Source organism: Carcharodon carcharias, chromosome 1, assembly GCF_017639515.1.
Source record: "Carcharodon carcharias isolate sCarCar2 chromosome 1, sCarCar2.pri, whole genome shotgun sequence".
Classification (NCBI taxonomy): Eukaryota; Metazoa; Chordata; class Chondrichthyes; order Lamniformes; family Lamnidae; genus Carcharodon; species Carcharodon carcharias.
Window position 1 is genome coordinate 6,486,241 of NC_054467.1, and position 22,229 is coordinate 6,508,469.

General features: G+C 39.7%; 1 protein-coding gene across 3 annotated transcripts in view; it reads right to left on the reverse strand.

Moving 5' to 3' along the window:
* Positions 1 to 3,716: 3,716 nt before the first annotated feature.
* metap1 (methionyl aminopeptidase 1) overlaps positions 3,717 to 22,229 on the reverse strand; it is a 39,670-nt gene continuing 21,157 nt past the window's right edge. Inside the window, exons 4-13 of one of the 3 annotated variants that reach the window (XR_005942643.1) lie at positions 21,424 to 21,484; positions 18,261 to 18,352; positions 16,367 to 16,450; positions 14,118 to 14,256; positions 11,527 to 11,658; positions 10,583 to 10,726; positions 7,512 to 7,603; positions 6,741 to 6,826; positions 4,742 to 4,807; positions 4,089 to 4,145 (exon numbers count right to left, since the gene is read on the reverse strand). Coding sequence is in view for 1 of the 3 variants with exons in the window: in XM_041184557.1 (XP_041040491.1) it covers positions 3,979 to 4,145; positions 4,742 to 4,807; positions 10,583 to 10,726; positions 11,527 to 11,658; positions 14,118 to 14,256; positions 16,367 to 16,450; positions 18,261 to 18,352; positions 21,424 to 21,484 (885 nt within the window). In the remaining 2 variants the exon portion in view is untranslated. Of the gene's footprint in view, positions 4,146 to 4,741; positions 4,808 to 6,740; positions 6,827 to 7,511; positions 7,604 to 10,582; positions 10,727 to 11,526; positions 11,659 to 14,117; positions 14,257 to 16,366; positions 16,451 to 18,260; positions 18,353 to 21,423; positions 21,485 to 22,229 lie in introns of all 3 variants that reach the window. The other 2 variants (XR_005942642.1, XM_041184557.1) reach the window with 2 other exon arrangements.

Sequence of the window (22,229 nt, forward strand, 5' to 3'; positions counted from 1 at the left end):
TGTGGATTCAGAAGTTCCTGTGATTGAAAGATAAGCAAACCGACTATTTCTAAACATGTGCTCTCTATAGACAGGTTAAGAAAAAAATGATACGAAAATGTGTAACTCATTTATTGTTTGCACATTGTGTTATATAAAACTCAACATGGCTTATTTCAGTGGCAGTTCTTGCAGACTGTTCAATATAGTTTATTTATACCAATATAAAGCCATCAACCTTCAATGCAGAAAACAACCACAATATTAGATCTCAGCACCAAGAATTAAATGCAAAGAAATTGCAAATTCTACTACTGGTTGTACTAGTGGCTGGGGGAAGAGAAGAAAATACAGGCTAAAATAGATATTAAAAAATGAGATGCACTTGAAGTTGGCAATTTGATGTAAACGTTTACAATTGTAAGATTTGGGGGTGAGGTGGGGATAGAGGAAAGAACAAAAGGTCACTTTGCTTGATCCACTGATGCTATTACGAAACAATTTCTTTTTAGTAATAGTGAATGTAACCTGAGAATCATAGCTGATGGCTTAAAATATTAAAACCTTGTTTGTACCTTTTCATCATGAGTCTGTACAGGTGTAGAGCATATACATTTTTGTACAGAACACCAAATTTTGAAATTCCTTCAGCGAGTCATAGCAATACTTTGCTACACAGGGCTAGTTATAAATGCACTAATTACTGGTGTGTTAACACACACACAAAACACGTTTCTCACTTGAAAATTCATCACTCACTAAACGGACAGACCCTGGCTCTACCAACCAAGTTTCAGATAATGACTGCTTTGTAGCAAGGTACCTTCTGCAAAGCTGTCAATATTTATTACCATAACAGAGATTATGTACTTGAGCCCAATTTTTGCACTAGTTTACAGCTAGGTGACAATTTCACTGCCAAAAATGTATGCAAGCGGTACAGCTGCCACAGGGGTAGGGAAGAACTATCAGGAACTGAATTTCACATCAGAAAAGGGACATGTACATGCTTCCTCGGCTCAGCCGCAGGAAGCAATTTGCCTTCCAAAGCAATCCTATCTTCAGCTGAACGATAAGCTGAAGTCTAATGACACAATTGTATCCGGAGGAATATATCCTGAGCTCGTTCCAACTCATCCTTGCTAAAGCTGTAGAGGACCGTGAAACAAAAAGGTAATAAGGTCCTTTACCCAGTCAAGATTGATTGAACTAGGATGCAGTTAAGGTTTCAAGTACTTAGGGAAAATAAAAGGTTTATGGGCATTGGGTGATTGGCAATAGAAATTTGAACAAAGCGCAGTCCTAAAGTAAGTGGCAAGTAATGAGAACAGTTTTTCTCTGGGACTTTACAAAGGCCATCAAACCAACAAAAACTTAAAACATAGGAACACTTTTCAGTATTTGAGATAAATCTAGCCGGTTACTCGCAGAAGCCAACTAAACTTTCACCAAGGCTGTTGTGCCTTGCAGTCCGGGATGAGAGTTGTGACTGATTGTAGAAACAGAATACTTCTGGATCCAGTGACATATTAACAGTCCAGAAGCTCAACGTCAAGTCGTTCACTTGATCAGAACCTCATCACCAACTTAAACATTTATTTCCTCCATCACTACCGCCACAGTAGCAGCAGTGTGTACCATCGACAAGACGCACTGCAGCAGCTCATCAAGGCTCCTTCGACAGCACCTTCCAAACCCATGACCTCTACCATCTAGAAGGACAAGGACAGCAGATGCATGGGAACACCACTATCTGCAAGTTAACCTCCATGCCACACATCATCCTGACTTGGAACTATAATCACTATTCCTTCAGTCGCTGGGTCTAAATCTTGGAACTTCCTTCCGAACAACATTGTGGGTGTGCATATACTACATGGATTGCAGCTAACCACCACCTTCTCAAGGGCAATTAGAGATGGGCAACAATTGCTGCCCTTGCCAATGATGCCCACATCCTATGAAAGAAAAAAAAGTGATTTATATTTTTATTTTACAATGGAAAGACAACAGCAGCAAACTGGTGAATGGACCAAACCTGCTGTCAAGGGCTAACCAAAACAATTAACTTAAATATTTATTACAATCTTAGCAAATGCATCGGATTTGCGCCACCTCCCCCCAGCCCCTAACCATGATGTACAATTTATGTTAACATTTAGTGACAACACCCACTGAGCAGCTAACGCTCACACCCAAGTTTCATCCAGATGGATCTTCCTTTTATTTTAGAAAAAGGAACTCTTCAGGACTACGTTCCAATACTGGGATGTATCCTAGAATCTTCAGATCAGGCTCTAAGCTCTACTACTGGTGTACTATAATTCTTAGATTTTTATTTTATAGAAGTTCTTTAAACAAAACCCATCTTATTCCAAATCCCATGAAAAAGGCAAAGAGAATAAGTTTAATTTGACGAGCTAACTCAGTACAGCTGCAGCAGGACAGCAGTAAGGAGGAGAGCTCCAGTACACACACACACAGGGCAGAACAGAAGGAATTAAAGTGGGAGGGAACAGAGGGAAAAGGAAGTCTGAACAGTAGCCTGTGGAACCATACCTGTGAGGGTTGCCACATTCAGGAGGGAAACCAAGCAAAGAAATCAGAGAGGGGAATTTTCAATGACTTTCCTCTGCGTCCAACATACAAACGATTTGGGCCAGAGTTACCAATCTCGCAAGTGAGCGCACAGGAATCCAAGAGTTTTCACAAAATTCAGCACAATGAGAGTAACAAGGGCTAATTCGCTTCATTGTGTCTTCAGGGCAAACGTAGTTAATCCACTTGTCTGAAGAACAGAATGTCATTACAAGTGTCTGAGATACCAGACATTGGCCTGTAAACCAGTTAATTTCCAAGAACACAATTCACAAAGAACAAGTGGATGTCCATTAGCCTGATAACAGTTCACGGAAAATAGTGAATCAGTTTCCCCAATCCAGTTTGGTACTCAGGCCTGTCCAAGTTAAAACTGGCCAACTGATATAAAGCACAATAGGACAATTTAGTCATGCTGTGCCTTTCCAAAGAACTTGCTTAAGCCACAGGTTGAGGAAGTAATTCTCCTTTCTAACCCACCTTCAATTCAGAGTACCACTTGTACTGCAGGAATGCCAATATGTAACCAAGATAGTGGTGGATTTTCTAATGGCATTTAAGATTTTGTAGACTTATTGTACAAGGGTCAGTTTTGTATTCGTAACCAAAAGGCAGTGTAAACAACTATCTATATTAGTGTGGGTCTAATTTGATCTTCAGTCTCCGCTATATGGTCAGATTGAAGTAAAAATTAAAAAAAAACAAAATCCCACTCTGCCATATCCCGTGCCTTAAATTTGACATTGCACCAACATTATGACCAGCATTTCAACTATCAGGAAAAAAAACATAAGACATTTACAAACTTAATTTAAAAAAATACTTAGCTTGTCTAATCACGGTACAAAGTGAATATCATTTTCAATTTAGGCAAAAAAAAAAGTTTTTGACTGTGTTGAATATTCTCTACTAATAGTATAAATGAAATTGCCAAAACATTCAGCACTTAAAGTCATATCTGATTAGGAAAGAATGGCCAGCTAAGTTTATAATAAACATCTTTTTTGAGTGAGCAGTGTTTTTTTCCATCATTTTAACATACTTATGTTCATTATAAGATTTTTGAGGAAATTTTGCCAGCTAATCTTGTAGCAGCTAGTCACAATTTCCATTTTTTTTTTACAATAGCTCACAATCCATAGATGGAAGCCACAAATTTTATTCAAATAAGAAACATTTAAGATACAAGCAAGTAAGAGTGCCATTAGGGCCAGAGGTACTCTGGGAAAGAGATGGGGAAGAAAGGGGACAAGATATATTGCGAACAGGCTGTTTGTACATCCAGTGCTTTGCAGCACCTGAACCAAAAAAATAGACAAATCAGTGCCTTAAGGCATTTGTTGAACTCCAGATGAAGACAGTGAGGAGGCTTCCAGCAGGAACGACAGTGAGGGGGCCAGGCTACAACTGCGACGCAAAATAAGGCTGACCATTGTCCTCCAAGCGTCGTGTCAAGATCTCACAGCCAGTCTCCGTGACCAGAAGGGTGTGCTCAAATTGCGCTGAACGCTTGCCATCCTTAGTTACTGCAGTCCAGCTGTCTGGCCACGTCTCATCGTGCCAAGCTCCTATGATGTAAAAAATATTACAGGGACTTTAAATTGAAAAGACATCAAGCTACCTGTACATACGTCTGCAGTAAATCATAGAATAATCAAACAGCGCAGAAGACAGGTATTCAGACCTTCATGCCTTCCAGTTTCTCCTGATAAGTTCTCCCAGTTCTAGTATGACCCTTATCAATTTTTTTCTGCACTTATTACAATGCCTCTGTTTCCTTTATGCAATATGCAGGGGCCAGAACAGTGCACAGACCTCCAACTGTGGTGTAACTAAGGTTTGATACATGTTTAACATAACGTCTCTGGCTTTTCAGTTCTATTCCTACAGAAGTGAATCATGCTTGGTTTGGGTTTTTTTTATTTAAATGGACATTAACCTGTTCCAAATGTTAATATTTTAGAAGAACGCAACAAAGAAAGTCGTTCCTATTTGAATTCAGAGCTACTTGCATCCTGAGAATACCCCAAGAGCAGAGAGAATTGTTTTCAAGCCATTTGAAGGCTTTTTATGAAACTGGACAGCTGTCCCTAAATTTCTATCGGTCTGCCAATTGAGTACAAATTAAATAAAACTTTGGAAAACTAAGTAATTAGTGGCTTACCTTCACAAATCATAGGTTCAATTGTAAACACATGACCAGGCTTCATCACTCCAACAGCTTTATTTTCTGAAACAACAAATTCACGATTAAACTCTTAATCACATTCTTACAAATATAGTCAATAGCAGAATGTAAATGTTAAAGACAGATACTACTATACAAAACTTTTACATAGAATGGGGAGATGGTGATGTAGTGGTAATGTCAGAGGCCCAGGTGAATTATCTAGGGGCAGGGTTCAAATCCCACCATGACTGCTGGTGGAATTTAAATTCAATAAATAAAACCTGGAATTAAATGTGAATCTCAGTGATGGTGACCATGAAACTATTATTGATTGTCGAAAAAACCCATCTGGTTCACTTATGTCCTTCAGGGAAGGAAATCTGCCATCCTTACCCAGCCTGGTCTGGCCTACATGTGACTCCAGACCCACAGCAATGCAGTTGACTCTTAACTGCCCTCTGAAGTGGCTGAGCAAGCCACTCAGTTCTAGACAATATGGGATGGGCAACAAATGCTGGCCTTACCAGCGATGCCCACATTCCATGAAAGAATTTAAAAAAAAAACATTAATCATCAAGAAATCAGGCAAAACAGTTCTGACTCGTCTAGGATTTTGTATGTTGGTCAGCAGGGCTGTGTGGGGTGGATTTGAAAAAGGACGGCCAATAGGTTGCACTGTGACAAGCTTGATAGACCAGATTGGTCTTTCCCTGTTAAGTATTTCTGAGTGTTCATTTATAAAAAGGAGGTGCCTATAATTTGTTCAGATCATAATCCACTGAACATTATACAGGACCTAGTTTTTGCATATCGGTCTTTGTATATCAATTCTAAAATTACCTGAAAATAAAATCATACAATTTTCCAGTGAAATGTTATGAAAGATAAAATCTGATATTCATTATATTGATCACTTCTATTAAAAAAGGCTAGTTTGAAATGATGAGCAGAACTATTTATCTGATATTGAAATGCAACCACCATGTACACAGTGTACAAAAGATAGTGGTTTAGGTCACAATTTGAGCAGTGTGTGTAATTTTCAGCTACCCATTATGAAAGGGATATTAAAAGCATAGCATGTTTACATTGTAGATTCACCAGGTCAATGCCAGGGATGGGAAGCTACACTTTGTCAGGAGAGACTTGAGGTACAGGAGCTATGCCCTGTAGAATTATGAAAGTGAATAATTAAAAGATTTTTTTTAAATTATGAAGGGTTTCTTCTGGCTGGGAAACTGGTAAAGTGTTATCAATTTAAAATGGTTATTAAAACAAAAGGAAAGATTGTTGGAAGAAGTGACTTAACTGAAAGAGAAGCATTGGATCATCAATGCCTGGCAACAGGGAAAGATCGAGGCAGAAATGACTGCTCATTTCAAGGGAAAACTAGATAAATATCAGAAGCAGAGGAACAAATAGAGCTCTGGGGAGAAAGCTGGGCAAGGAGACTAACCTTGAATTGCTACAAAAATCCGTGACATTTGAGATTTAGTCATGAGTAAAATGTTAAAAGGCACAGATACAACCATAGTTAACTGATTTTGGTGACACGAGGACTCAACCAACATGTCAAACGAAATCACCTTCTTCATTAACTAAGAACCATTCTTAAAAGTTAAAAAGCAAACACTTGGTAAAAGTGATTACTATGGACTATTTGGCACTTCCAAGTGACAATTAGAGTAATAATACATTCTGCTAATCAAGCTCATTTTAATATGAATAAAAGTTCTGCTCTATACTCACTTGCTGTATTATAAGGCTCTGGCACATATAGGGTTAACGTGGGACTGCGTACAGTATCACCCACACAGTGATGTAAGAGAACAAATAACCCACACCTAGAGGTTGGTTTAGTGTTGGACAGAGCTGTGTGCACAAGAAAGCATGGCAACAGCTTCTAACTTGAACCCTTTACTATATATATGTACATTGAGTAAATACATACAGTTAAACTACTTAAGACTACAAAGACTTCATTAAGACCTACCGAATGGTATCCAACACCCTACAACATGGTAGCAGTGAACGGAACAACTCAAATCTTCACAGAGACTGCAGAAGAAAACTAAAATCCTGCAAGACCAATGAAAAATTTGAAGCAGCATTCTGACCCGAAGAAAAGCTCGAGAAGCAGATGCGCAGAACAAAATTGCCAGGGAAAAGCTGCAATGAAAGGCTTGGAAGCTGAAGGCAGGTGTTTAAAATTCCTCACTGCAGCAGAAGACTCCATGGAAATTCTTGGAAGTGCAGCTTCAATTCCCAGAGTGCAAAGTCAGCAGGTTTAGCAGCAGTGAGCTAAAATTTATAAATTCCAGGGTAAAGCACACCTTGAGAAACTTTTAAATAGTCCAGTGGTCAGAAAGTGCCATTTAAAAACTCTGTTGGAAAAATCGGGTCCCCAAGTCGATGCCCAAGCTCACTCCGAAAGGGGGGGGAAAAATATTAATTAATTCGGAAGAATCACGACTAAAGAATCTGCTTTAAAGGCCAGAAAAGGCCAGGATTCAATGCTTTCACAAACCTAAAGCACAGTACTGAAATGGAGAAGTTTGTGGCCAGACAATCCAAGCAGCCACTGTTTAAAAATTTTTCAAGGTTGAGCATGAGCGCCATTGCAGCGGCAACCAGCCGAGGCTGGCAGGCACGGGAAGGCCCTTTGTCTTCAAATGAATGGCGGCGCCACCTTGAATTTCAAAAACATCTTAAAGCTGAAGCTACACTTTAAATTTTTTAACCGTGGATCAAAAATCCAACTTACCAGATCAGTTTGGACTCATCCAAGGGCCAAACCTAACGGAAAATTGAGTGACGTGAAGAAGAGAATTTTTAAACTACCGGAGTACATCAGGTCTAAGTGGAAAGTCAGAAAAAGTCCAGATTAATACTTTTTTTATACTGATTTGGTGAACTTTCTGATGAAGTAATCCTAATGCAGTGCGCACTGATGAATCCTCAATCAGCTTCGATTAAATTTTAAAAGCCTTTGACAAATATTTTAATCTTCAAATTGTGGAACGCACAGAGATTAAGAGGCACAGAAAACCTCCAATAAAGCGCCTAAAGGATAAAAGGCAATATTCAAGCAAACCACACGAGGGCACCAGAGGCAGGGAACTCTCAAAAATAGATCTTTTTGGAAATCCCGACTCATTACCTGAACTGCAACAGTCGGTGACAATGCGGAGCAAGCAGCTGGTTGTGAATGAAGGAAAGCTATCTGATGAAACCCAAAATAAAAAACCCTGCAAAACGAAACTGAAATAAGGTTGGAAAATGTTCATATCAGAACTGAATTGGAAGATTTGAACTCAAGATTCAAGCTGAGTATATATCCTTAGAAACGCATGAGACACTAAAGTTGTCAATGAACCAAACTGTTCAAGAGTAGAACAAATTTTTGAGGTGTCACAGGTCGCAAGAAAGAGACTACAGAGCTGAAAAAAATGGTTGGACATTTGAAAGAAAACTTGGAAAAACATTACATACATTACATTTCCAAGGAGATATATGAAGAGATAAAAATCAAGAACCTAGAATGGCAAGACAAAGTAGAAGTTCTCACAAAAGAACATGAGTAGTCTCAAAAATCATTAGCAAAAGCACAATTACAGAATGCGAGCTTGAACAATAACATGGCAGAATTATACTCTGATCAGTGTAGAGAATCAACTTTCATGCACAAAAGATGCATTTGATAAGGAATAGTGAGAACTAATGAGAACACTGGAATGTTGCTCACAGGAAGTTGAACACTTGAAAGAGCTCTTGAAATACTGAAATGATGAATGTGTAAAAACAAATTCAACAAAAATGGATCTCCAATTAAAACTTGATGAACCTCAAGCATCAGAAGTGTCTAGTAAGCAGCGTGCAAAATGACAGGAACTGGAGAAGGAATTGTTGATGAAATCAGAACAGTTGCTAGAAAGCAGAATTAACAACCAAATACTGATGAGCTTCTTGAACTTTGGTCCACTCTGAACAACATGAAGGATGAGATGCGCAGTGTGGATGAGCAAATCCAGACTTTAAAACTAGAAAAGGTCAATTCGAATGAACACACATGAATTGAAAGAGTCTAAGGAGCAGTCAGTGACCATGGAAGGAAGTTTCCAAAAAGAACTGAATGCCCAGGCAGAGATGTTGAACTTATATAAGAGTTCCACAGATAACTCAAACAAAAACAACTCAATTTAACAGAGTTGTTGCTGAGCTGAATGAAAAGATTCATAAGTTCGAAAAACAACTGGAAAAAAAGTAATAAAAAATTTGGCTAAAATTGTGAAACAAGTGGGAATGAAGGTTTCATTGTTAAAAGATGAACGTCCATATGTATCGCGGTGAGCCACACAATGAAAGAGGAGGAAAAAACGCTATGGGGATGAACACAGCACTGTATACCCTGGAAAAAACTTGATAAATCAACAACCATATCACCACAAATGTCAGATTGACAAAAGCCAGTTCAATACCAAGGAAAAAGAGGGTGAAAAGACACACAGATGTCAGACAACCTCCAAATCAAGAGTTTACCTACAACAACAGAGCTTACCACTCCTCTGACAGTAGTGCGAGTGAGATGTGGAAGGTTTATAAAGCCTCCAGACTTCTGAATCTATGAACTCAGAAACTTGAAGAGGGAAGATGGGATAATAATAGTGATGTAAATACATGGAGTAAACTAGAATAACTTGAAATACATTGGATAAAGACTTGGGGGGTGGTGTAGTATAGGGGTCTGGCACATAGAGGGTTAACATGGGACTGAGTACAGTACAGCCCACACAGTTATGTAAGAGAACACGCGACCTGCACATAAGGGCCAGTCTAGTGTGGGACAGAACTGTGTGCACAAGCAAGCATGGAGACACCTCCGAGCTTGAACTCTTTACTATATATATGTATAGTTCTTGTAGTTTATAAATACATACAGTTAACCTACTTAATGCAACAAAGACTTCATTAGGACCTACTGAAGGGTATCCAACACCCTATAACACTTTCCACCCATAGATTTTAGTCAAGTTTGAAATGCAATAAAAAATTTGTCCTGGACATTCGAAACTTAAAACTCATCAGGTCTTAAACTTATTAACAATCACTAAAATTGATGATTTGTCCATTATTTTATCAGAGGACTGATTTACATTTGAAAAGGCCAAGTATAAATTTGAGGGCAAACATTACACTATAGATTAAAGCTCCCCTGCACAAGGATCTTAGAATCATAGAATGATATAGCACCGAAGGCCATTTGGCCCACTGTGCCTTTGCTGGCTCCTTGAATGAACTATTCAATTCATCCTTTCCCTTTCTCCAAAATGCTGAAAACTTTTCCCTTAATGTATTTATCTAATTCCCTTTTCGAAGTCATTACTGCTTCCACCGCCCTTTCAGGCAGCGCATTCCAGATCATAACTCGCTATGTTTGAAACAAATATTTTCATGTTGCCTCTGGTTCTTTCGCCCATCATCTTTAAGTAATTTGCACTTTGTCAGTGAAGGGAAATAAAGTGAGATCACACATGGAGGAATAAAGCATTACGTACATGACCGGCTCATTCACCTTGCCAATACAGAGAGAGGGAATGGTCTGGGAGCTTATCATGTGCTTCAGAACAGGAGTGAAAAAATACTGGGACATTCATTGACAAACAGTTTCTCATCAGGTTGATGATACATCTAAAATGTTGTGGGTCAGACTGGGTCACAGAAAAGGTTTTTATAAATTGTATTTTTTTAAAAAATAAATCACTGATCACACCTCCAAAGATGGCTAAAGCAATTAAATGCATTTCACTTGTGTAAGATTAAACACGTATGACCTACTCGCATAATGTGGCACGTTGGGTGCAGTGTGGAATAGTCGGTGAATCCCATGTCCACAATAGCTTCGAACTACTGAAAAGCCATTTGCATGCGCGTGTTTCTGTATAATATTGCCCAATTCCCTGTAACGAACACCTGGCTTTACTGCAAAGAGAATTAAAAGAAAATTTATTCTGATGGAGTCATCTTTAAAAAAAAGTGTCAAACCAATTAATTAAAAACAGAATGAGAAATTGTAATACAGAGACACAGAACTTGACTGACTAGACTTGGTAGACAAGCTATAGTATAAAACAATGTACCTCATTGCTCAGGTAACCTGGATGTAACATTGTGCACTCTGACCAACATAAATATTGTAATGATGATTTGCTATTTCTGCTGGTGATTGCAGTAAGACTACACGTCAGGAAAGGAAGAACAGGCTTGTTCTCTTGAAAAAGGAAGGCTGATAGATTGACCTAATAGAGCACTTTAAAAGGATGAAGAGTTCTGATAACAGTAGATAGAGACAGTGTTCCCACTTGTGGGGAAGAGCAAAACCAGAGGCCACAAATATAAGATGTACACCAATAGAGAATTCAGGAAAAACATCTTTACTCAGAGACTAGTAAGAATGTGGAACTCACTACCACAGGGAATAGATGAAGTGAATAGTATAGGCTCAATTAAGGGGAGTTGATAAGCACTTGGGGGAAAAAGGAATAGAGGATTATGCTGATAGATTGAAATAAGGAAGGAGGTGGTTCAAATTGAGCATGAATGGTGGCCTGGAATGGCTGGGCCAAATGGCCTGTTTCTGTGCTGTAAATTCTATGTACTTGTTAGGGGGCACTGTTAATGTTGGGGATACTATAATTGAGTAATGCACCTAGGTTTATTCCAGTTCTGTCTTTGCACCCATTACTGTTTAATGACGGAATAATTCAGTGCCATTTCCTCACCTGAATCTATAGCGTGCATCAGGCATTCATATGTTGTCTGCACCAGTTTCTTTGACCCCTCGTCAACTTCACCAACAAAAAATGTCTCATTTAAATCGCCATGGAAACCATTGCGGTAAACTGTAATGTCCACTGTAAAAGAAAAAACTATTAAGTTACGAGGTATTTAAATTTTGAGCCTGAAATTAGGAACTTATTGGTAGCTGTACAATGAATTGTAACCACGACAGCACGGTACAGATTCAACAAGGCAAATGACCTCTGTGCTGCAGCCATTCTGTGGTGAGCATCACCAGTTGTGAATACACAATGCCATTTTACTGAATCAAGTTCTGTTGGGATAAGGCCCGTTATTTTAACCAAGTCAAGAACGGTTGAACTCTCTGCCTGGCTCCCATATCAATGTAGGGTTGAATAGTGGGAGTTCTTGGACTCCTACAAACTCTACATCATGCACCCATTTAAGGCCTTAGAGGAATTCTCAGCAATTAAGAGTTTGCATGAATCAACAGCCTTAATGTAGCAAAATGCTGCAATGTGTTTCACAGGAGTGGCTGTCAAACAAAAAATTAACACCAAGCCACGTATGGAGATATCAGAACAGGTGGCCAAAACCTTGGGAAAAAGGCTGGTTTCAAAGAGGGATTCAGGGAAGGATTCTAGACAGGCAGCTGAAGAGGCAGCCGCCAATGGTGGGGCACAGGAAATGGGAGATGGACAAGAGGCCAGAGCCCTCAGAACACAGAGATCTAAACAGGTTCCAGGGTTGGAAGAGGTGACAGACACAGGGAGGGAGAAGATGAGAACTTACAAGTGGAGGCCAGAAAGCGCAGGGGGGGTTGATGGGTGAATGGGGTTTGGTTTGAGTTAACAAACTGGCAGCAGATTTTCAGATGAGCGTAAGTTTGTGGAGGATGGCCAACTGGGGATGTCCAGAATAGTTGAGTCTGAAGGTAACAATAGCTTTCTTTAAAAAAGAATGAAGGATGGGCAATGTTGTGCAGATGGAAGTAGGCAGCCTTGGTGATGGAAGGAATATGGAGTTGTTAGCTCAGTTTAGGGTCAAATAAGACACTAAAATTAGGAATAGCCTAGTTCAGCCTTAGACACTGGTCGGGCAGGGGGATGGGCTTGGTGACTAGGAAATCAAGATTGTGGCCAGGGTGGAGGGGGTGGTGGTGGTGGGGTGTGTGTGTGTGTGTGTGTGTGTGTGTGTGGCGGGGGGGGGGGGGGGGGGGGGTACTGAAATCTTCCCAATGTTTCATTGCAGGAATTTTCTGCTCATCCAAGATTGGTTTTCAGACAGTCTGACAACAGAGGCAGCAGAGGGAGTTGAAACAGGTGATGATGAGGTAGAACTGGGTTTTGATAGCACTACATGTGGAACCTGTAACGTTAATGTTAGAAACTTGGGTCGTTGTCAGCACCAGCAGTTTCTCCTACAGGCAGTCTGTCGCAATACCCAAAACCTACTTCTGCGATAGTGTAACCAGGGGTATAATAATAGTAACAGTCTCGTCCTGAAGTGGATATACCAGCCTTTTACAAACCTACCTCTTCTATTGCTCTAAAGCTGAGCAAGCACTTAGTGAGTTGAAGTTCGATACAAATCATTAAGCTACTTTTGTTTCACAAGTGAACAAACAATTTTGTTCAGATTCATCTAGTTCAATTAATACATCGTACCTCTCTTTAGTAATATAAAGAACATGCCATGCTTTCCCACATAGTGGATCAGCTTACTTGACATAATAAGATGTATTTTAACCGTTCCTCCAACATCTGATTTTGAGCCAAACTAAAACTTTTACCACTCTCAGTTTAAAACTTTCACACTTTCAAAAAGCCGATCTTTACCTATCTTTCACCTCTCAGAGTTGGATCAAAGGGCTTTCCAAAGCAATAGGTATGAGGTGTTTTACCAAATGTGCTAAGAATTGCTTGTTTGCTCTGGAAACAAATCTGGAAACAACTTTCATTTAGTATTATAGTGCCTTTCATCAAAGTGCTTTCATATTATTTAAACCAACACAGTAAACGTGCTGCACTCAGGTGATTCTCTCCCTCCACCAAAAGAAGACACTTTTTGTTGGAGGAAGCGAGACATTAAATGTGCTTTGGTTTTATAATGAATAATTGTGATGCCTGCTGCTTACTTCCAGAGTACTCATTGTGATTGGAATCTATCATTTTTGGTAAAACGCTTTTAACTGTCATGAATGAGATCAAACTAGCGTTCTGGGACTTCAGTAAGTAAACGAAGCTGAGATTTCAACAACGATACTGAGGGAGTGCTACATTGCCAGAGGTGTAGTCCTTCATGAGATGTCAAACTGAGACCCCAATTACCCACTTAGTATATACTCTCCTTGCAAACACAAAAAACAGATGAACTGGTCATTCATTCATTTCATTGTTATTGTAGAAGCATGCTGACACTGAAGACTGCTGAACTTGCACACTACAACAACTAGTAAAAATCACTTTGGAACATTACTGAGATATGTAATGAGGCACGACGTAAGTGGAAGGTCTTTTGTTATCTTCCCACAAAGACTTTGTGTTCCTTTACTTGCTGCAAAAATACTCACCATTAACAATATCACCGTCCTGCAACGGTCGTGCATCTGGGATTCCATGGCAGATCACCTCATTTACTGAAGTACAGCATGATTTTGGAAAATTATAATAATTGAGTGGTGATGGATAACAATTTCGTGCTAAGCAGGCCTAAACAAATCAAAGAGGACACTGGTTAGCTTCTCGTCTTCAAAGCTGGATCAATCTGACTGCTGAAATGCAATTTTAAATGCCATCCTTCAGACAACAACGAGGGTTACCTTGGTGTTTTAATATTTTTCTATGTTCATTCTTCAGACATTATAAATGAGAACCAATATCATGGCTAACATAGCTTAGATAAATTCACCTCTGCACCCACTTCCAGGTGACACTACTTGAATTTCAACTCCAAGTATTTCTTGGTATTTTTAAGTAAGGACAGAGTGACTGAGTGCTTAGAGATATTTGAGATGATTCATAAAAGATCATGGATTTGTGAATCAAACAAATTTAATTGAGCTTATTGAAGTAACTAAAGCAGTAGACAGGGAACTTGTACCTATAGTTTATACAGACTTCCAGAAGGCATTCAATAAAGTTCCAAACAACAGATATTAGCTTAAATTAAAGCTCATTGAATTGTGAGCAAATTATTGACCTGGTTAGGAGATAGATTAGACAATAGAAGGCAGAGAATAGAGAAACGAGTTTGTGCTCAAATTGGAAGGAAATGAGGATCTGTGCAGGGGCCGCAACTATTTGCCACATTTAATAACAACTTAGATATTACAATAAACAGCCACATATCCAAGTTTACCATAACACAAAAATGGTGGCATACTAAGTAGCATAGACAGGAGCATAAAATTACAAGAGACATTTAGTTCAGTGAACAATTTTAAATCTGAGATCGATAAATTTGCAAGACAAGAGTTTAATAAGAAAAGGAGCTCAGGCAGGTGGATGGAGTTAAGAGCAGCTATGATCACACTGAATGGTGGAACAGCCTTAACAGGCTGAATGGCCTCCTGCTGCTTCCACATTCCTATGGTTCCAGCAGCCATCCAATACGAATGAGGAATGATGAATCTCTAAATGAGATTGTCCAATGGAATTGGCAATGGAAGTTTCAGTGCAACACAATTTGCTTGCTGCACACAATGTCTGGAATAATATGGATAATACTATCAACAAGAACATTCATTCCATATGGTTCAATTTAACCTGAAACTTTATCCAAACTGCTGACATGTTACAATCTGCAGCCCTGACAACCATTCAGAGGGAATTAGGTAGCTGTAAGTACTCAAGAGGTAACTGCACAATAACTAGTGTTATTTATTTATGCTTGTTCAATGCACCTAAACAGCTGCTTCTAGCTGAAATGAATAGAACACTAAAGATGCTTTAACCCGCAACTTTAATATTGACCTTAGTGCAGATAGCTAATATTTACTACCACTTTTAAGCTGAAATGTGACTGCTCATTTTAAATGTGGATAGGGAACTATACTATAATATAAAGACAAATTAACAATTACTTCATCAAATCACCAAGCCAACATGAAGAATTCAACTACTCAGAATATTTTCCATGAAAGTGCGAGGAGGTTTTTCAGTTCAGGAGTAGGGGGAAGGAGGAAAGAATGGAAGAAGAATACAAAGAGACACATTTCCCAGCTTTAATTACACTATTCTATCCCGCAGGTTAGTACAAAACTTTCTCTTACATACGAACATACGTATTGGGAGCAGGAGTAGGCCACTCAGCCCCTCAAGCCTGCTCCGCCATTCAATAAGATCATGGCTGATTTGAATGTAACCTCAACCCCAAATTCCTGCCTAACCCTGATAACTGTTCACCCCCTTGTTAATCAAGACTCTATCTAGCTCTGCCTTGAACACATTCAGCTTCATCGCCTTTTGAAGAAGATAGTTCCAAAGACTCATGACCCACTTAAGTGAGAAGATTTCTCCAGTCTCTATCTTAAATGAGTGATCCCTTAGTTGTGACCCCTAATTCTCGATTCTCCCACAAGAGGAAACATCCTCTCCGCATCCACCCTGTCAAGATCCGTCGGGATCTTAAAGGTTTCAATTAAGTCGCCTGTTACTCTTCTAAATTCCAATTCTTCCTCAAGTCTTGATCTACACTTCAATGGTAAGCCTTGTGGAAAAAGTCAATTAGTTCAATGCATTAGGGGTTAGATTGCTCAAATGTGGTTACTTCCTTTTCATTATACACATTTACATACATTTTTTAAAAGTTGTTCCATACCAGATGAACAGCATGATCTATCTCTTCAGTTGTTACTCCTGACCTCACCATCATTGAAGCAACGTCTAGTACCTCCCGGGCAAGCTGCAATACAAATGAAACAGTCTAAAATTAGATGGCAAGTTCCAGCAAGTCTGAATATGCCAAAGGCATAACAACTATAAGTGCATGTGCACTGGTTAGAGAAGCTCTTGTCTACACAAAACACAGATAGCTTCAATTTTGAATAGCCAGTGATCCATGAAATAACAGAGGATAACGTTCCAGTGAAGCACCTTAGGACATTTTACAATGGTAATTGCACTGCACTACATAAATGCAAGCTATTGTAGTAGAAATGTTCCACTTGCTTTTTTTTCCCCCTGTAGGCAGTCTTGCCTGGTATCAAACATTAGCAGTAACCTTTCACTATTTTGATGTAAAAATGGGATTTATTCTGATGGTTCATTGATAGAACACATGTTCTTGTTCCTGATATCCGACCCCCAACGGCAGCCAAACTATAACACGTCTTTTGCTTTGGTAGCTACCCCCGGGAAAGGTTGTGAGCTTGTGTTCTACCTTGTTAGTGATGTTTGATACAAAAGCATCAAGTGATCAATAATGGTTTTCCTGGGAGTATGGCACTGCTGCATCTTTCTATTGATAAATGGGAATGCAGGAGGCAGCCAGTCTTAGAAACGGCAAATAAAAACCGAAAATGCTGGAAAAACTCAGCAGGTTTGGCAGCATCTGTGGAGAGAGAAACAGAGTTAACATTCCAAGTCTGTATGACTTTTCTTCAGAGCTCTGAAAAGTCATACAGACTCAAAACATTAACTCTGTTTCTCACTCCACAGATGCTACCAGATCTGCTGAGATTTTCCAGCATTTTCTGTTTTTATTTCAGAGTTCTAGCATCCACAGTATTTTGCTTTCACCTTAGAACCAGCAAACTCTGGCATAAATTGTGAATAGCTGCTTTCGCTACCAATCATCACATACAATTCTCACAGTGGCAGGAACAAATACCTGTTGGAAACATTAGCTTGCAATACTCCAAGACTCTGCAGCTGAAAGCCCCTCGTGTACAGAGGTTTTACAAATCTGCACAAGGTCTCTTGATGGAAAACACTGACAGCGGCATTTAAAACAAGAGAGACAGAAAAGAAAACTATGCTTGCCTGTTATATCTCAGACATCTAAACTCCTCAGCATAATAAAGGATTCTAAAGTAGGGCCAAAGAATTTTCTAAATATATTTTGAGCAACACAATTGGTTTGCCTTCCCTTTTCAAAATTTTCAACCCTGATTTCAAATCACTCCACGGCCTCATCTGTCCCCATCTCTCTAACCTCCTTCAACCCTACAACCCTTCCAGTTCTCTACAGTCTGCTAATTCTGGTCCCTCGCCCAACCAGATTTTAATTGCCCAATCAATGGCAATCGTGCTTTCAACTGCCAAGGCCCCAAGCTCTGGAATTCCCTCCATGTCGCTCCTTAAAGCCCAAATCTTTGACCAAGCTTTTGGTCACCTGCCCTCATATCTCCTTAGGTGGCTTAGTGTCAAACTTTGTTTGATACTTCTCACGCGAAGCTCCTTGTGACTTTTCACTATGTTAAAGGTGCTATATAAACCCAAGCTGTTAGTAAAGAGGGCTATAGAAAAGCTCATCTCCATTCAAACCAGCTGGACTTCAACCAACCACTTTATAACATTCAGGAACAGCAGCTTTGCATTGTTCAAGTAGTTTATAGAGTATTCCACAAAATGGTTGCCAAATATTGATCTATATTGGCATTTGAGGACTCTCGTTTAGAACTGCAGGGCTCAAATGGGCAGTGGGAAGTTCTGATTTTTATTCCTATACTAATTCAACTGCATCTGAAAAGAGCTAAAGCTTGACAACTCACTCTGCATACTACCCGCATTGCTTCTATGTCCTCTGGCGGCAGAATTTTGATCTGAGAAGTTCCCTTTAAGGACTGTTCTGATTCAGAAACACCTTGAAAGAGAGGATAAAACACAAATTAACATGCAATTATATTAAATGCCCCTTCATAATGTCCACAATACCCAAATAGTGCTTTGAGATTAAGCTGGATGCAGGGCTGCAAGGAAGAGAGGAAGACAGACACTAATTCCAGCCACCAACCAGACTTATTAAAAATGCAAACACAGCACTAGATTTCATTTCTAGAGCAGTAGAATTGAAAAGCAAAAAGTTTAACATAAACTTGTATAGAAACCTGGTTTGACCTGGGAAGTACTACATACAGTTCTGGTCACCATTTTATCAAAAGGACACAAAGGCACCAGTGAAGGCATAAAAAAGATTTACAATAATGATACCACAATTAAAAGGTTATAAATATTAGGAAAGATTGAACTAGCTGGGGCTCTTTTCTCAAGAAAAGAGAAGACTGAGGAATGACCTGATAGAGGTCATTAAAATTATGAAGGGCTGTGATAGGGAAGACACAGAGATGTTTACACTTGTAGGAGAGAACAAAACCAGGGATCATAAAATGAAGACAGTAAGCAATAAATCTAATAGGGAATAAAGGAGAAACTTTTTTACCTGGTTGAGACAAATAGTATAGATGCTTGTAAAGGGGAGCTGGATAAACATGAGTAATAAAGCAACAGAAGGTTATGTTGATAGAGTGAGATGATGTCGGGTGGCAGAAAGCTCATGTAAAGCACAGACAAGTTGGGCTGAATGACCTGTTTCTGCACTGTACATTCGATGTAATACTTTGACCAAGTCACACTGGACAATCGGGTTCACGTTATCATCAATTTCCCTTCCCCTTTGCAGCCTCATTTCCACCAAGCACTGTTCTAGGTGAATTTGGAATCTCAATATGTACCAGTTTTAAGTACACTGGCCCTTATTCTGAAGAGTAATGTGTCTGTTACTTGTTGAAAAAAGAAATAAGGAGGAAGAAGATTAAATATGAGGGCAAACTAGCCAGTAATATAAAAGAAGATTGCAAGAGATTTTTTAGATATATAAAGGGTAAGAAAGAGGCAAAAGTGAACATTGGGTTGCTGGAAAATGACACTGGAGAAGTAGTAATGGGGAACAAAGAAATGGTGGAGGATCTGAATAGGTACTTTGCGTCAGTCTTCACGGTGGAAGACAGGAGTAACACTCCCAAAGTTCAAGAGAGTTGGGTTGGGGGTGGGGGGGGGGGGGGTGGGGGGGGGGGCCCGAGGTGAGTATGGTGGCCATACTCCATACTCGGGAGGCAGAGGTGAGTATGGTGATCAAGGGAAAGGTGCTAGGAAAACTGAAAGGTCTGAAGGTGGATAAATCATCTGGACCAGATGGATTACACCCCAGAGTTCTGAAGGAGATAGCTGAAGAGATAGTGGAGGTGTTAGTGGTGATCTTTCAGGAATCACTGGAGTCAGGGAGGGTCCCAGAGGATTGGAAAATCGCTAATGTAACCCTCCTGTTTAAGAAGGGAGTGAGGCAAAAGACGGGAAATTACAGGCCGATTAGCCTGACCTCGGTCGTTGGTAAGATTTTAGAGACCATTATTAAGGATGAGATCTTAGAATACTTGGAAGTGCATGGTAAAATAGGGCAAAGTCAGCATGGTTTCATCAAGGGGAGGTCATGGATGACAAATCTGTTAGAATTCTTTGAGGAGGTAACGAGTAGGTTAGACAAAGGAGAGCCAATGGATGTTATCTACTTGGACTTCCAGAAGGCCTTTGACAAGGTGCCACACAGGAGGCTGCTCAGTAAGATAAGAGCCCATGGTGTTAGAGGCAAGGTACTAGCATGGATAGAAGATTGGCTGTCTGGCAGGAGGCAGAGAGTGGGGATAAGGGGGTCCTTCTCAGGATGGAGGCCCGCAGTGGAGTTCCGCAGGGGTCAGTGTTGGGACCACAACTTTTCACTTTATACATTAATGATCTGGATGAAGGAACTGAGGGCATCCTGGCTAAGTTTGCAGATGATACAAAGATAGGTGGAGGAACAGGTAGTATTGAGGAGGCAGGGAGGCTGCAGAAGGATTTAGACAGGTTAGGAGAATGGGCAAAGAAGTGGCAGATGGAATACAACGTGGGGAAGTGTGAGGTCATGCACTTTGGTAGGAAGAATAGAGGCATAGACTATTTTCTAAATGGGGAGAGAATTCAGAAATCTGGAGTGCAAAGGGACTTGGGAGTCCTAGTCCAGGATTCTCTTAAGGTTAACTTGCAGGTTGACGCAGCAGTTAGGAAGGCAAATGCAATGTTGGCATTTATTTCAAGAGGACTAGATTATAAAAGCAGGGATGTGCTGCTGAGGCTTTATAAGGCTCTGGTCAGACCACATTTAGAATAATGTGAGCAATTTTGGGCCCCGTATCTCAGGAAGGATGTGCTGGCCCTGGAGAGGGTCCAGAGGAGGTTCACGAAAATGATCCCAGGAGTGAAAGGCTTAACATATGAGGAACGTTTGAGAACTCTGGGTCTATACTCGATGGAGTTTAGAAGGATGAGGGGGGATCTGATTGAAAATTACAGAATACTGAAAGGCCTGGATAGAGTGGAGGCGGGGAAAATGTTTCCATTAGTAGGAAAGACTAGGCCCCTAGGACACAGCCTCAGAGTAAAGGGAAGACCTTTTAGAACAGAGATGAGGAGAAACTTCTTTAGCCAGAGAGTGGTGAATCTATGGAATTCATTGAATTCCACAGAAGGCTGTGGAGGCCAGGTCATTGAGTGTATTTAAGACTGAGATAGATAGGTTCTTGATTGGTAAGGAGATCAAAGGTTACGGGGAGAAGGAGGGAGAATGGGGTTGAGAAACTTATCAGCCATGATTGAATGGCGGAGCAGACTCGATGGGCCAAATGGCTTAATTTCTGCTCCTATGTCTTATGGTCTTATGATTAGTCATTTTATACAGAAACTTAAAGAGTAATGATAAGTCCAGTCTTTGTAGTGACAAATTCTCTCACTTTAATTACACAACTCTGAATAATGGGCTGCAAGTTTTGAGCCAAAGCAAGTTCTCAGGTTATATGAATACTTATTTATGCAGATGTTATTTGAAAGTGAATGATAGGATACCTAAAGGATGATGAGCATAATCAGGCCATTGGATGTAACTTGGAACAGGTCTCATGGAGGTCTAGACAAGAAAAAAATGCAAAACATCAGTTGATGTTCTTACAATTTCAGATTACACTTTTGGAAATTCTACATTAATTAAAATTCTCCTTTCTTGCTAATATTAAAAATCAACATTATCATGTTACATACTATTCAAATTTTCATTGCTTGCTACAATTGCTGGAGTTAGTAAATTCAACAGTGGTCCATTGCAAAATAAGCTTCATTTTACCATTTGGTTTATCTCTCCTACATCCCTGTGCTAGCTGTATATTAATTGTGTGTAGCTGTTGGGTATTAACTGGGGATTCACTTGAGCCCGTATAAGTATACATGGTATACAGCTGTGATCACTGGGTTATGCTTGTAATGTGTAACTCAGTTTAAAAAAAAAGATTAGCTCCAATTATATTCTTCACCAACTAGTTTTCTTGAGTAGAATACCCTGCATCATCTTTGTTCAAATAACAGAGCCAGAAAGACATCAAGTTTTACAGAGAAACCTGCTATATGGTGATATTTCTATATGTTGACATGCACCACCAACAAGTAGCTGAGATCCTATCAACACCCTGGTTAAGAAAGCTCAAAGACACGGCAAATTTTGGCTTTCACTTGCTACAGTATCTAAATGCGGTCTTAACTGGGCTAAGTTATGAGAACAACTTGCATTGACTAGGCTTGCATTCTCTTGGATACAGAAGATTGTGAGATCTAATTGAGGTGTTTTAGATGATTAAAGGAGTTGATAGGAAATAATTTCT